The sequence below is a fragment of the Nerophis ophidion genome, linkage group LG11 (assembly GCF_033978795.1).
Source record: "Nerophis ophidion isolate RoL-2023_Sa linkage group LG11, RoL_Noph_v1.0, whole genome shotgun sequence".
NCBI lineage: Eukaryota > Metazoa > Chordata > Actinopteri > Syngnathiformes > Syngnathidae > Nerophis > Nerophis ophidion.
Genome location: NC_084621.1, coordinates 30,961,118 through 30,973,861, shown reverse-complemented (window position 1 = coordinate 30,973,861; position 12,744 = coordinate 30,961,118). Strand labels below are relative to the sequence as shown.

The following is a 12,744-nucleotide window of genomic DNA, read 5'->3' as shown; positions in this document are numbered from 1 at the left end:
CAGCGCCCCCCGCGACCCAAAATGGAATAAGCTGTAGAAAATGGATGGATGGATGTGCCCATAAACTCAATAACAAATAAACATCCTAAAAGCGCCAACAATTTTCAATATATATTTTGTGACCTAAATACTAACCAATTATTAGCGATATTGCTATTATAAGCGCTAACGTTAAGGACCTAATTTTAGTGGCGCATTGATCAAAGAGACGTAATTGACTTATGCTGCTACATTGAGCTGCCTGGCCGCTGGTGAAGTTAATTCTAAATTATAAATCAAGCCTTTCAACTGAATAGTAGAAGGATCTGGCCATAAACCGAGAAGTTGGTCAACTTTGACAGCCAAGTTTGCGAGAAAGACACAAAAATACACTTGTTTGCACTCACTTTTTTAAAACCCTTCACAAGGATTATGATTAATTTCTTCATATAGACAAGAATATATGAACATCACATCAGTCGGCACATCAATGAGAGCAGACATTGTCCACTAAGTGTTGGTTTTTATTATGTTTTTTGGCCCACAAAGTTTGCCGTAGTAGTTGTTGAAGGGAATAAAATGGTGATCCATTCATCCATCCATTTTCCCGCAACCCCAAAAGGGAATGTTGTGATCTGTTATTGAAATTAATACGCCGCCGTATGCTTAAAATAAGCAAAATACTTAAATATTACATGTTATTGTGAATGTGCCAGTTACTACATTACATATATACTTACAGTATGTATAGAAAATATCAACGGATGTTTTTTCAGAGCACTTTATTGTCGGAACACAGCGACTCCCATTGTTAGCTGACTTTTGCTAGTATTTATTTACGAGTTAGAATGCATAGAAAAGGAAAAACATATGTGTTCTTGTCTCACATAAGCATTGTGAATGATAGGCAAAATACATTTTAAAAAAAGTGCAGTTCCTCTTTAATAAATCAGAAGTTACTCACCTGTTACTCACTACTTGAGTAGCTTTTTTAACAGAATATACAAAAGTGATTATTTGGATGACTACTTTACTCTTATTTTAGCTAGTACATTATTTGTCTGCTTTACCCACTTCTGCATTTAATTATGTAACATTGTTCATTATTTTATTGAGACGAATGCATTCAGATTAAAGTTAAGAGTGAGACCGAAAATGGAAGGTAAGATGGTGTGACCTACAAATGTGGGAGTTCACAAACCACCCACAACACACTGAACGCTGCCTGCGAGGGGGCCACAGAAAGAGGTCTTTTAGGTCACCACCTATCGCATACTTTAAGTGTTATTATTTTCATCCTTTATGCTGTTTTTTTTCAAGGTAATTGTCCAATCGAAGCCTAACAACAGTGCGGCGTTTATTTTCCAAAGTATTGATGAACCGCACTGTATTTTGGTTTCACGCATCCAATAAAAGGTTCCACGTGGTGTTTCTCGCTTTCACCCGACACGCAACATAGTGGTCGGCTCTTCGACGGAGCCACCTACGCCGCAGCCTCCGTCTTTCTCCCTGTCAGACCACAGGGAACGATATCATCTCACCTCCACACATGGCAGGGGAAATAACCCAAGAAGTGGTGTGGGACAGTCCTCAGTTGAATTTGGGCAGCGAGAGTGCAACACACGTTGGGTAAGTCTCTTACAAATATGAATTCATCTCTAACATTCCTGTGGTGGATTCTTTGAAATATTTGACTGGATAATTAGTCAAGGCTATTTCACAAAAGGAGAAAGATAACCATCACGCTTTGCTTTGATCTTTCACAGATTTTTCAGTAAACACAACAGATACCAGAAAGGAAGAAACGGTATCATTAAAAAAAAATGTAAAACATTTTTTAAAACCCCATACCAAAAGTTGTTATTAAAAATATTTGTGTCTGCTTGTCACAAATCCAATTTATAGTGATCTCTGTAGGTTCTAGCCCAGCGTACTAACTTTTTTTTAACACCTGAACACCTCGCCTTTTTTGTTGTAGTTATCGGAACGAGAAGCTTGTTACTAAATAAGCGAATCAGGTAGTTGACGAAGTTATTGTGTGTATTCTTCCTCATACCGACAAGTATAACAAACAGCAAAGCCTTATTTGCCAAAGGAGACAAAGCCAATAAGCGAGTGCCCCTGTTTTTGTGTGGTCATTGACAGCACAATGGAGGTTCCGTCATCATCCAACAAGAACGTGCTGCTGCAGGTGTGGTGCGGTCTCCTCACCGTGGCCTTGGTGGTCATGGCCGCGCTTCTCGCGACCTTCAAAGCAAAATCCAACGAGGTCAGTCTGTCCTCGCCTCACAAGTCCGGGTGGACGCCTGGAGTCCCACAAAGTGCTCAAGTGGTTTCCCTGAAGGCTGCCTGGCCTGAAGAATTGTCAAAAAAAGCCAACTGTGATTTATATAGTCATGATAAATGTTCTCTAATGTTCCTGGGATTTTCTATAAAGCAGCTTTTTCATTTGTCCTGCTCGGGGAAAAAAAATCTAGAATCCCTTGTCCTGATTGACAGGCTGATAAGAGGTTTCTCTTTCAGGATGGCCTTTCGCTACCTACACTGACAAGGGCAGATAATTTCCGCCCAACAGGTACTTGACCTTTAACCTCATATTGCTTTACAAATATGGTTTTGTTGTCATAAAATTTAACTGTCCTTTGTTGTCACAGGAGCCTCGCTGAAGTCAGTCGGTAATTCCATTTCCTTACTTAATTTGTTTGTATAGGATTTAAATTAAATAATAATATGTCAAGAACTGGTGCTACAACAGTTCTGAAACTCTTTGTTGTATCTTTCCAGGATTGTCCTCTTCATACATTCAGCTAATGAAATGTAAGCAGTCTTGGATTTTGATTGGTTGCTTTGTGCCGTCAAAATGAGCATGAGCTTGTAAGGAAGTCACGTAACAATAAAGATAAGATAAAACATTAAAACCAGTAAATGTGTTGGAACCACGCTAAATCATACAATCATGCAGTATAACAGGGGTTCTTAACCTTGTTGACCTTGGGTCCAACCTTTTCCACTACAGAGGGGCCTGTGGGCCCACTGAAATAATAACACTAAATTAGTTCTTTTATTTTAGTTAAAATAAATGTAGCCTACTAACAGTTTAACAGGATACCAGCAGGCACAAGACATTAAAAACATTGCTGAGAACTTGTTGAATTAGGTCCTGACGTTGAAATAACATGCATTTTGATGACGCTTAATTAATGTTGAGTTCTGACGTTGATTTGACCATTGAAATTTGGTCATAACCAAAATTGTACAGGACAAATACAACGCTGAAAATACAAGAGAACGTTTGTACAATGTCAGCTTGTGACATTGATTTAACCATTAAAATGTAGTGATTTCCCAACCAACAACGTGGATCCAACGTCAGACACCAACATTGTCTCAATTTACAAATACAACTATTTTGCAACGCTGTTTCAAAGTCAGTTTTAAAGGGCATGTGTGGATAATCAATGTTTTATCAATGTCATGTGCCTGCTGGAATAAACTTTGTGAAATTATTTTATTTATTTTAAAGCATGTGTTAATCACAAAGACTAATTTAAACTGATTAAAAATCAATTTACACGCAATCAAGCAGTGCTAAAATAGAAAAATAAAAAATATATATAATTAATAATAACAATATATGTTTCCTAAATTACAATACAGCTTAACCACTTTAGTCTTAATTTTTGCGCTTAAGAAACTTCTCCGTGACTTTAGCTCCAGGTTTCTTCTGTTTGTATGAGGTTGTCATTACTGCCACAGGTGGTGGTGGAAATGTATATTATAACTGAGTACTGCTGTGGTCCAAAAGTTTGTTTTGATGGCCCTCTCGGTGGCGCTCGCAGCTAAACAATGGTTAAGAAACATTAATATAAGCTGGATTTGTTTATGGCTTACCAGCACAAATATCAAAAATAGGAGGGCACCCAGGGTAGACCCCTGAGGTACACCACAAAAGACAAACAATAAAACAAACAATAGCTTGCAACTCATAAACGGGGCTTGAAATAGTTGGTGGAATGCTGTGACTGTTAGGAATTTTAAAATGGTTTAGTCTAATGTTATTCTGCAACCATTCACCAATTGAACATGTAGTCAATCCTAAACCCTGGTGAGTTGTGCAGTTATGTCATTTTGTCCTTCTGTTTGTAAAATCCAAGGTAAAAAAAACCACACAATATAAACATAAAAATAAACTTCAAGTTAGAGCAGAGACCCATGTCCCATTCTGGTCTGCAAGTCTCAGCGTAGTAAAACACACTCGGCGCATCGGGAATGATGCACGCCCACAACGTCTCTTCAGAAGCACTTTCACAAGCGCCGTCAAAACTCCACGCCCACGTGTGCGGTCTGCAACAGGTTCAGACCAGTTTCAGTCCGCCTGAAGTCATTCTGAGACGTGAAGGATGACAAGGACACAGCCGCATCTAATTTTAGCACCAAGAAAGTGTTCTTAATGTGATGCAATGGGCAACACACAACATAAATGGTGTGACATCACCAATGTGGCAACGCTTTGTCCCCAAGGCACACCTTTAACACAACAAACGAGATGAAGGTCAGCATAAACACAGGACACAAACAGGGAACATCTTTTTTCTGTTTTTGTTTTTGTTTTCTATCCATTCTGGAAGTTACCATTTTGTTTGCACCTACAGCAGTACTTCTAAACCTTTTTGACCTCAAGGCCTAACTTTTCCACTGCAGAGGGGCCCGTGGCCCACGGAAATATCAACACTGAATTAGTAATCAAACTTTTGACTTCAATGGTATTAATAAGGCTTCACGGTGGCAGAGGGGTTAGTGCGTCTGCCTCACAATACGAAGTTCCTGCAGTCCTGGGTTCAAATCCAGGCTCGGGATCTTCCTGTGTGGAGTTTGCATGTTCTCCCCGTGAATGCGTGGGTTCCCTCCGGGTACTCCGGCTTCCTCCCACTTCCAAAGACATGCACCTGGGGATAGGGGACGCAGTGGGGAGAGGGGCCGTGCGCAACCCGAGCGTCCCTGGTTCAATTCCCACCTAGTACCAACCTCGTCACGTCCGTTGTGTCCTGAGCAAGACACTTCACCCTTGCTCCTGATGGGTGCTGGTTAGCGCCTTGCATGGCAGCTCCATCCATCAGTGTGTGAATGTGTGTGTGAATGGGTAAATGTGGAAGTAGTGTCAAAGCGCTTTGAGTACCTTGAAGGTAGAAAAGCGCTATACAAGTACAACCCATTTATTTATTTTATCATTTATAGGTTGATTGGCAACACTAAATTGGCCCTAGTGTGTGAATGTTGTCTGTCTATCTGTGTTGGCCCTGTGATGAGATGGCGACTTGTCCAGGGTGTACCCCGCCTTCCGCCCGATTGTAGCTGAGATAGGCGCCAGGGCCCCCCGCGACCCCGAAAGGGAATAAGCGGTAGAAAATGGATGGATGGATGGATGGGTATTTAATAATTATATCCAACCTCCTTGGTTTACAACTTTGTCAAATGATATGAAAGCATGTGTTAATCACAAAGAATATTATCAAGGCATAGGTTAGACTGATTACAAAAACAAATATGAATCAAATATACTGCAAAAGAAGGGGTTTGTAAAAACTGATAAAAATTAAATTGACATGCAATTACGCAGTGCTAATATAAAATACATTCTACTGAAATATACAAATTAAATTCTGTCAACTGTCAATAAAAGTGCAAATGAAAATACGGCTTCACTACTTTGGTCATATTTTTTGCACTAAAGAAACTTCTCTTTGACCTTAGCTCCAGAATTCTGTTTGTTTGATATTGTCATGAATGCCATAAGTGGTGAAAAACTGCATTACAACTAAGTACCACTGGGCCTATATATGGAACACAGCTGAGAAATACTGACGGCCCATCAATAGTTATAGGCCCACTGTATGTCTACTGTGGTTATAGGCCCACAGTATGTCTGCTAAAACATTACTTAACTGGTCATTGTGGGCAGGATTCACATCATTTAGTTATTTTGATACCTAACCACAAATGTTCTTCATCAACATCTTTTCGTATCCGGATGACTGATCTATCAGATAATCCATGGTTACGGTTGGAGGGTGTGCAGTCCCAAAAAATTGTGTAATAATCTGCGTTTTTCCATGATTAATGCGATAATTATTGATGTTTACATGTTCATTCACTAAGACTTTGCGACTCTTTCTAAAACGTCCTCTTTGACATCTCACAGCTTCCAGCAATCACCCTTGGGTGACGGGCCCGCCCACCTGCGATCCCTGCAGCCTGACGCTACGGGACGACTCCATCCAGAGTGCCAAGGACGGGGTCTACTTCCTGTACGTCCACGTCACCTTCACCAAAGGCCTCAGGAGCAGCAAAGGCAAATCGGTGGTTTTGACGAGAAACGCCACGAGTGGTAAAAGCACCAGGAAATTGGTGGAGGGGACCTTCCCGGCGACGACCCAGGGGTCCGTGTGGGTGGCAAACATGGTGCGACTCCAGGAGGGAGACAGCGTCAGCGTGAATATCAGTGGAGACTTCTTGACTGAGGACACATTTTGGGGGGCCTTTGAGCTTCATTAGTTGGGAGCTCTATATGCAGATAACGTAATGTGTATAGGGCCCTGTGATCGGTGGGGGCCCCGTTTTGCGTGAATAAGCGCATATAAAATGTTGTTTGATGAATGACATATAAACAAACGTATTACTACCCCCTTTCTGCTCCACAACTGATAAGAATATAGTGGCAAATTTCCCCAGATGTTCACATTGCAGGTGCTGGGCTGGTATGCAGTTTGTTCGGAAAAGTGTCAGGGGGGTATGCAAATGAATATTAATTTTTTTTTTTTTGCACTTAAATAAATAAATTATTGAACATGGTTTTGCCTATGAATCCACGATGATACAAACACACATTTTACATGAATAAAATAGTGTGGAGAAAAAAATGCACAATGGAAGCTCGATTATTGAACCCCTCTATTTGCAAACTTTTTCGGTCTACGTACTTTTAAATGGCGCCAATTCTGCTGCTGTGTGTAAACCAGGTCTCTTTGTGCGAACACTTCATTCATTCATTGTGTGTCCCGCTGGCTGCCATTTTGTAGTTAGGTCAGAGATGTGTCAGGGAGATGTGCAAATGTATGTTGATTTTCTTATTTTGCACTCGAGTAAATACATTATTGAACATTTTATTGCATTAGTACAAAACATGTATTTTACAGAGGTGGCGACTTGTCCAGGGTGTACCCCGCCTTCTGTCCGATTGTAGCTGAGATAGGCGCCAGCGCCCCCCGCCACCCCGTAAGGGAGAAAGCGGTAGGAAATGATGGATGGATGGATAAAATAGTGTGAAAGAAAATATATACAGTGGAACACTGTGGAGGAATGTTTCATTCATTCCCACTGGCTGCCATTTTGTGCTTGCCCGTATTAAAGAGATTGGGAAAGTTAGCTTTGTACCATAGTACCAAGTGTTTAATTGTGATGAGAAAATGAGGGATCAGACAAAGAGCAGCTCGAAGACCTCTATGATGAACACGAACAAAGGACTCAGATTTCCCTCGCCCGGACGCGGGTACCCGGGGCCGCCCTCTGGAGCTAGGCCTGGAGGTGGGGCACGATGGCGAGTGCCCGAAGAGGCAACGTGGGTTCCCCCTCCAATGGGCTCACCACCCATAGGCCATAGAGGTCGGGTGCGATGTGAGCTGGGTGGCAGCCGTAGGCAGGGCACTTGGCGGTCCGATCCTCGGCTATATAAGCTAGCTCTTGGGACGTGGAACGTCACCTCATTGGGAGGGAAGGTGCCTGAGCTAGTGCGCGAAGTAGAGAAATTCTGGCTGGATGTAGTCGGACTTACTTCAATGCACAGCAAGGGCTCTGGAACCACTTCTCTCGAAAGGGGCTGGACTCTCTTCCACTCTGGCGTTGCCGGCAGTGAGAGGCGACGGGTTGGGGTGACAATTCTCGTTGTCCCCTGGCTCAAAGCCTGCACGTTGGAGTTCAACCCAGTGGATGAAAGGGTAGCCTCCATCCGCCTTCAGGTGGGGGGACAGGTCCTGACTATTGTTTGTGCTTTTTGGGTACACTCCAGTGCTCCCTCGGGTGATTCCCTTGTTCTGCTGGGGGACTTCAACGCTCATGGTGGCAGCAACAGTGGAACCTGGAGAGGCGTGATTGGGAAGAATGGCCGCCCGGTTCTGAACCCGAGTGTTTTGTTAGTGGACTTTTGTGCTCGTCACAGTTTGTCCATAACAAACACCATGTTCAAACATAAGGGTGACCATATGTGCACTTGGCATCAGGACACCCTGGGCCGCAGTTCCATGTCATTGGATTTGCAGCCTCATGTTTTCGACACCCGGGTTAAGAGAGGGGCGGAGCTTTCTACCGATCACCACCTGATGGTGAGTTGGCTGCGATGGTGGGGGAGGGTGCCGGACAGACCTGGCAGGCCTAAACGCATTGTGAAGGTTTGCTGGGAACGTCTGGCAGAGTCTCCTGTCAGAGAAAGTTTTAATTCCCACCTCCGGGAGAACTTTGAACATGTCACGAGGGAGGTGCTGGACATTGAGTCTGAGTGGACCATGTTCCGCACCTCTATTGTCGAGGCGGCTGATTAGAGCTGTGGCCGAAAGGTAGTTGGTGCCTGTCGAGGCTGTAATCCTAGAACCCGTTGGTGGACACCAGCGGTGAAGGATGCCGTCAAGCTGAAGAAGGAGTCCTATTGGGTTCTTTTGGCTCATAGGACTTCAGAGGCAGTGGACAGGTACCGACAGGCCAAGCGGTGTGCAGCTTCAGCGGTCGCGGAGGCAAAAACTCGGACATGGGAGGAGTTCGGGTAAGCCCCCGGAAAACGACTTCCGGACGGCTTCGAAGCGATTCTGGACCACCATACGCCGCCTCAGGAAGGGGAAGCAGTGCACTGTCAACACTGTGTATGGTGCGGATGGTGTTCTGCTGACTTCAACTGTGGATGTTGTGGATAGGTGGAAGGAATACTTCGAAAACCTCCTCAATCCCACCAACACGCCTTCCTATGAGGAAGCAGTGCCTGAGGAATCTGTGGTGAGCTCTCCTATTTCTGGGGCTGAGGTTGCTGAGGTAGTTAAAAAGCTCCTCGGTGGCAAGGCCCCAGGGGTGGATTAGATCCGCCCGGAGTTCCTTAAGGCTCTGGATGCTGTGGGGCTGTCTTGGTTGACTAGACTCTGCAGCATCGCTGGGACATCGGGGTAGTAATAGGGACGTTGTACCGATCCGTTGTGGGGAAGAAGGAACTGAGCCGGAAGGCAAAACTCTCAATTTACCGGTCGATCTACGTTCCCATCCTCACTTATGGTCATGAGCTTTGGGTCATGACCAAAAAGATAAGATCACGGGTACAAGCGGGCGAAATTAGTTTCCTCCGCCATGTTGTGGCGCTCTCTCTTAGAGATAGGGTGAGAAGCTCTGTCATCCGCGAGGAGCTCAAAGTAAAGCCGCTGCTCCTCCACATCGAGAGGAGCCAGATGAGGTGGTTCGGGCATCTGGTCGGGATGCCACCCAAACGGCTCCTTAGGGAGGTGTTTAGGGCACGTCCAACCGGTAGGAGGCCACGGGGAAGACCCAGGACACGTTGGGAAGACTATGTCTCCCGGCTGGCCAGGGAATGCCTCGGGATCCCCCTAGAAGAGCTAGACGAAGTGGCTGGGGAGAGGGAAGTCTGGGCTTCCCTGCTCAGCCCGCGACCCGACCTCGGATAAGCGTAAGAAGATGGATGGATGGATGGACAGACTTTTCTAGAAAAATATGCCAAAACTGACTTATTTCACAGTGGAGGAGAAGACTAACTCTTGTTCAACGGACCCTCTTCTCCCCCTCTGTCTGCTGTTTCTCTCTTCTCTTAAGCTAACATCTGACGAGATAATCTTAAGCGATGGTAATTTACTGTAGGTGGATATATGTGTTTTAAAACGTTAATTATTGTATGAATATGATTAATAAATTAAGGATTTTTTATGATTGTTTGTGAGGGCACCAAAAGGACTTCTGTGTGTGTTTGCATGTTGGAAGAGCAGTGCATACAATACAGTTCAGCTTGTTGTTGTTATTGTTTTGGCTTTCCAAAAAAGAGACAGTTAAATCATCAACAGCTTGTTATGTTTGTTTGATATACAGTACTGCACAGCACTTTATATTGTGTACAAAATATACAAACCCTAACTAAAATATGGATTCATGTCGAGGCTGCAACACATTATTCATATCTCAATCGTTTCTTTTGGAGAAATTTGCTTTACTATACAAACTGTAATATTTACGGACCCCATTTGAGGTTCCACTTAAATAAAGGATGCGGGGGAGGCCTCACAATAAAAGTCTGCTTAGGGCCCCGAATAGCCAGGAGTGGTTCTGCCCATTAGCAGGCCCACATAGTTTGGTTGTGAACTGAGTACTACATAGTCAGTGGTGCATTTAATTCCAAAACATCTCTTTACCAACCCTTTCATTCATATTTTATCAGTTTAATCTTGCTAGAGCTTAAATACAACCACAACATTCAACAATCCAAACACATGCATCTTAGGCTCATTAGAGACTCCAAACTGTGTGAAAGGTTGTTTTTTTGGCTCTGCTGGGATAGACTCCAGCTCACCGGCATGGAAGATGGTTGGATGGCTTGACAGTATTTCAAAACAACATTTAAGCTTGCAGCTGCACTGCGAGTTGCACACTGGCCACAAGATAGCGCTACTTTCTCCTAACATTACAGCACACCGCACGCTTTTTCACAACCAAAAGCTGGGCGACCTCCCCGCCCTTTTATGCAGAACGCAAACCCACACAATTGTTCAGGTGTCGCACGTCACAACGCGTGCATGTTTCACTTCACAAAAGCAGACACATATTTAAAGGATATAGATAGCCTTGTGTTGCAAGATGGCCAATTATTTCTATTATTAGATGTGTTATTCTATTATTAGATGTTTTTCTCCCTATTATTAGACTTGATCATTGTATTTGTAGCCTTTAATAACTATTGTTGCACTTTTCTGACTTCTATGTCAAAATGTGTTCTACTACAAATTGAAAAACATTCATTGATTTGTTGAGTGTTAAATGCGAGTTATTATCCATCCATCCATCCATTTTCTACCGCTTATTCCCTTTTACAAAGAATATTAATCGATGTGCGAGTGATAACTGTACATCTTATAAATATTTTAATGGAACATATTAATCAAATAAAAGCACTTATGTATAGTTCTTTATTACACATACGTATGGCAAGTATTTAAACCCCTTTAAATGTTCACTCCTTGTTTCATTGCAGCCATTTGCTGAAATAAAAAATGTATTTATTTCTCAATAATGTACATCCAGCACCCCATCTTGACAGAAAAAAACTGAAATATGGAATTTTTTGCAAGTTTATCAAAAATTAAAACAACTGAAACCTAATGTTGGAACAACATGCTGGGGTTCTGACGTTGATTTCACATTTGAATTTTGGTCATTTCCCAGCCAAAATTTTGCAACACAAATACAACGTTCAAAAAACATGCTTTTTGATGACATGTATTCAATGTCTGGTTACAACTTTGTTTTGTCAGGTTGGGTTTGTAACAAACCCCAAGATGCAGAGAAGGCGGCAGGCATTGTGCAAGAAAACATCATTTATTGTCCAAAAATATAAAAATAAAGAAGAAACACAAACCAGAAACTGGGAGTACAAACTGGAAACAGGGAACAGGGATCCAGCAAACAGGAACTAGGAACAAACAAACTGGAAGCAGGGAACAAAAAGACAGTAAGCTACAAACAGCTACCGAATATAGCTTACTGCTACCGCTACAATGACATCGACACGACCAGTAGGAACGACAAGTAGATATCACAATAATCCAGCCCAGACCAGATGGGAAGGCAGGTTCAAATAGCAGCTGGCTGATTGACACCATGTGTGGCCAGGTGCCAATCAGCCACAGCTGAGGGGACACAGCATTCAGGGAGACATACGGGAAACAGAACCAAAACAAGAGTCCTGACAGGAAGTACTACACACACACAGGAAAAACTAAAACAAAACCAAACTGTCAGGGACAAACCTGACATGTTTTGACCATTGAAATTTGGTCATTTCCCAACCAACAACAAGGATCCAACATTAGATATCAACATTGTTGCAAAATACAACTATTTTGCGATGTTGTTTAGAAGTCGGTTTTAAAAAACATGTATGTTTAATCAACGTTGTATCAATGTCTTGTGCCTGCTGTGCTGCCCAAAGCTCAGAGACAAGGCACAGATCTGGCCAAGGTTACAAAATAAGTTCTACAGCACTCAATGTTCCTAAGAGCACAGTGTCCTCTACAGTCTTTACATGGGACTAAAACTCTTCCTAGACCTGGCCGTCCAACTAAACTGAGCAATCGTGGGAGAAGAGCCTTGGGAAGAGAAGAAAAGAAGAACCCAAATATCACTGTGACTGAGAGATGCAGTAGGGAGATGGGAGAAAGTTCAACAAAGTACCTATCACTGCAGCCCTCCACCAGTAGGGGCTTTATGGCAGAGTGACCCGACGGAAGCCTCTCCTCAGTACAAACCTGAATAGAGTTTGCCAAAAAAAAAACACAAATGACTCCCAGACTATGAAAAATACAATTCTCTAGTCTGAGGAGACCAAGATTGAACTTTTTGGCGCTAAATGGTACGTGTGGAGAAAATCAGGCATTGCTCATCACCTGCAATCCCAGTGAAACATGATCGTGGCAGCATTATGTTATGGGTTTTTTTTCAGCTGCAGGGCCAGGACGA

General features: G+C 43.1%; 1 protein-coding gene across 1 annotated transcript; it reads left to right on the top strand.

Moving 5' to 3' along the window:
- Positions 1 to 1,431: 1,431 nt before the first annotated feature.
- Positions 1,432 to 6,817, top strand: lta (lymphotoxin alpha (TNF superfamily, member 1)). The gene is made up of 6 exons (XM_061914705.1): positions 1,432 to 1,608; positions 2,125 to 2,248; positions 2,503 to 2,554; positions 2,634 to 2,654; positions 2,764 to 2,796; positions 6,179 to 6,817. Exons 1-6 carry the CDS (start codon positions 1,529 to 1,531, stop codon positions 6,529 to 6,531), a joined length of 663 nt encoding a protein of 220 aa, XP_061770689.1. The 5' UTR covers positions 1,432 to 1,528; the 3' UTR covers positions 6,532 to 6,817.
- The last annotated feature ends 5,927 nt before the right edge of the window (positions 6,818 to 12,744 follow it).

Coding starts and splice junctions, on each gene's coding strand:
- lta (XM_061914705.1), top strand. CDS start 1,529: ATGGCAGGGGAAATAACCCAAGAAGTGGTGTGGGACAGTCCTCAGTTG. Junction 2,555..2,633: donor AGATAATTTCCGCCCAACAG/GTACTTGACCTT, acceptor TTGTTGTCACAG/GAGCCTCGCTGAAGTCAGTC. Junction 2,797..6,178: donor ATACATTCAGCTAATGAAAT/GTAAGCAGTCTT, acceptor GACATCTCACAG/CTTCCAGCAATCACCCTTGG.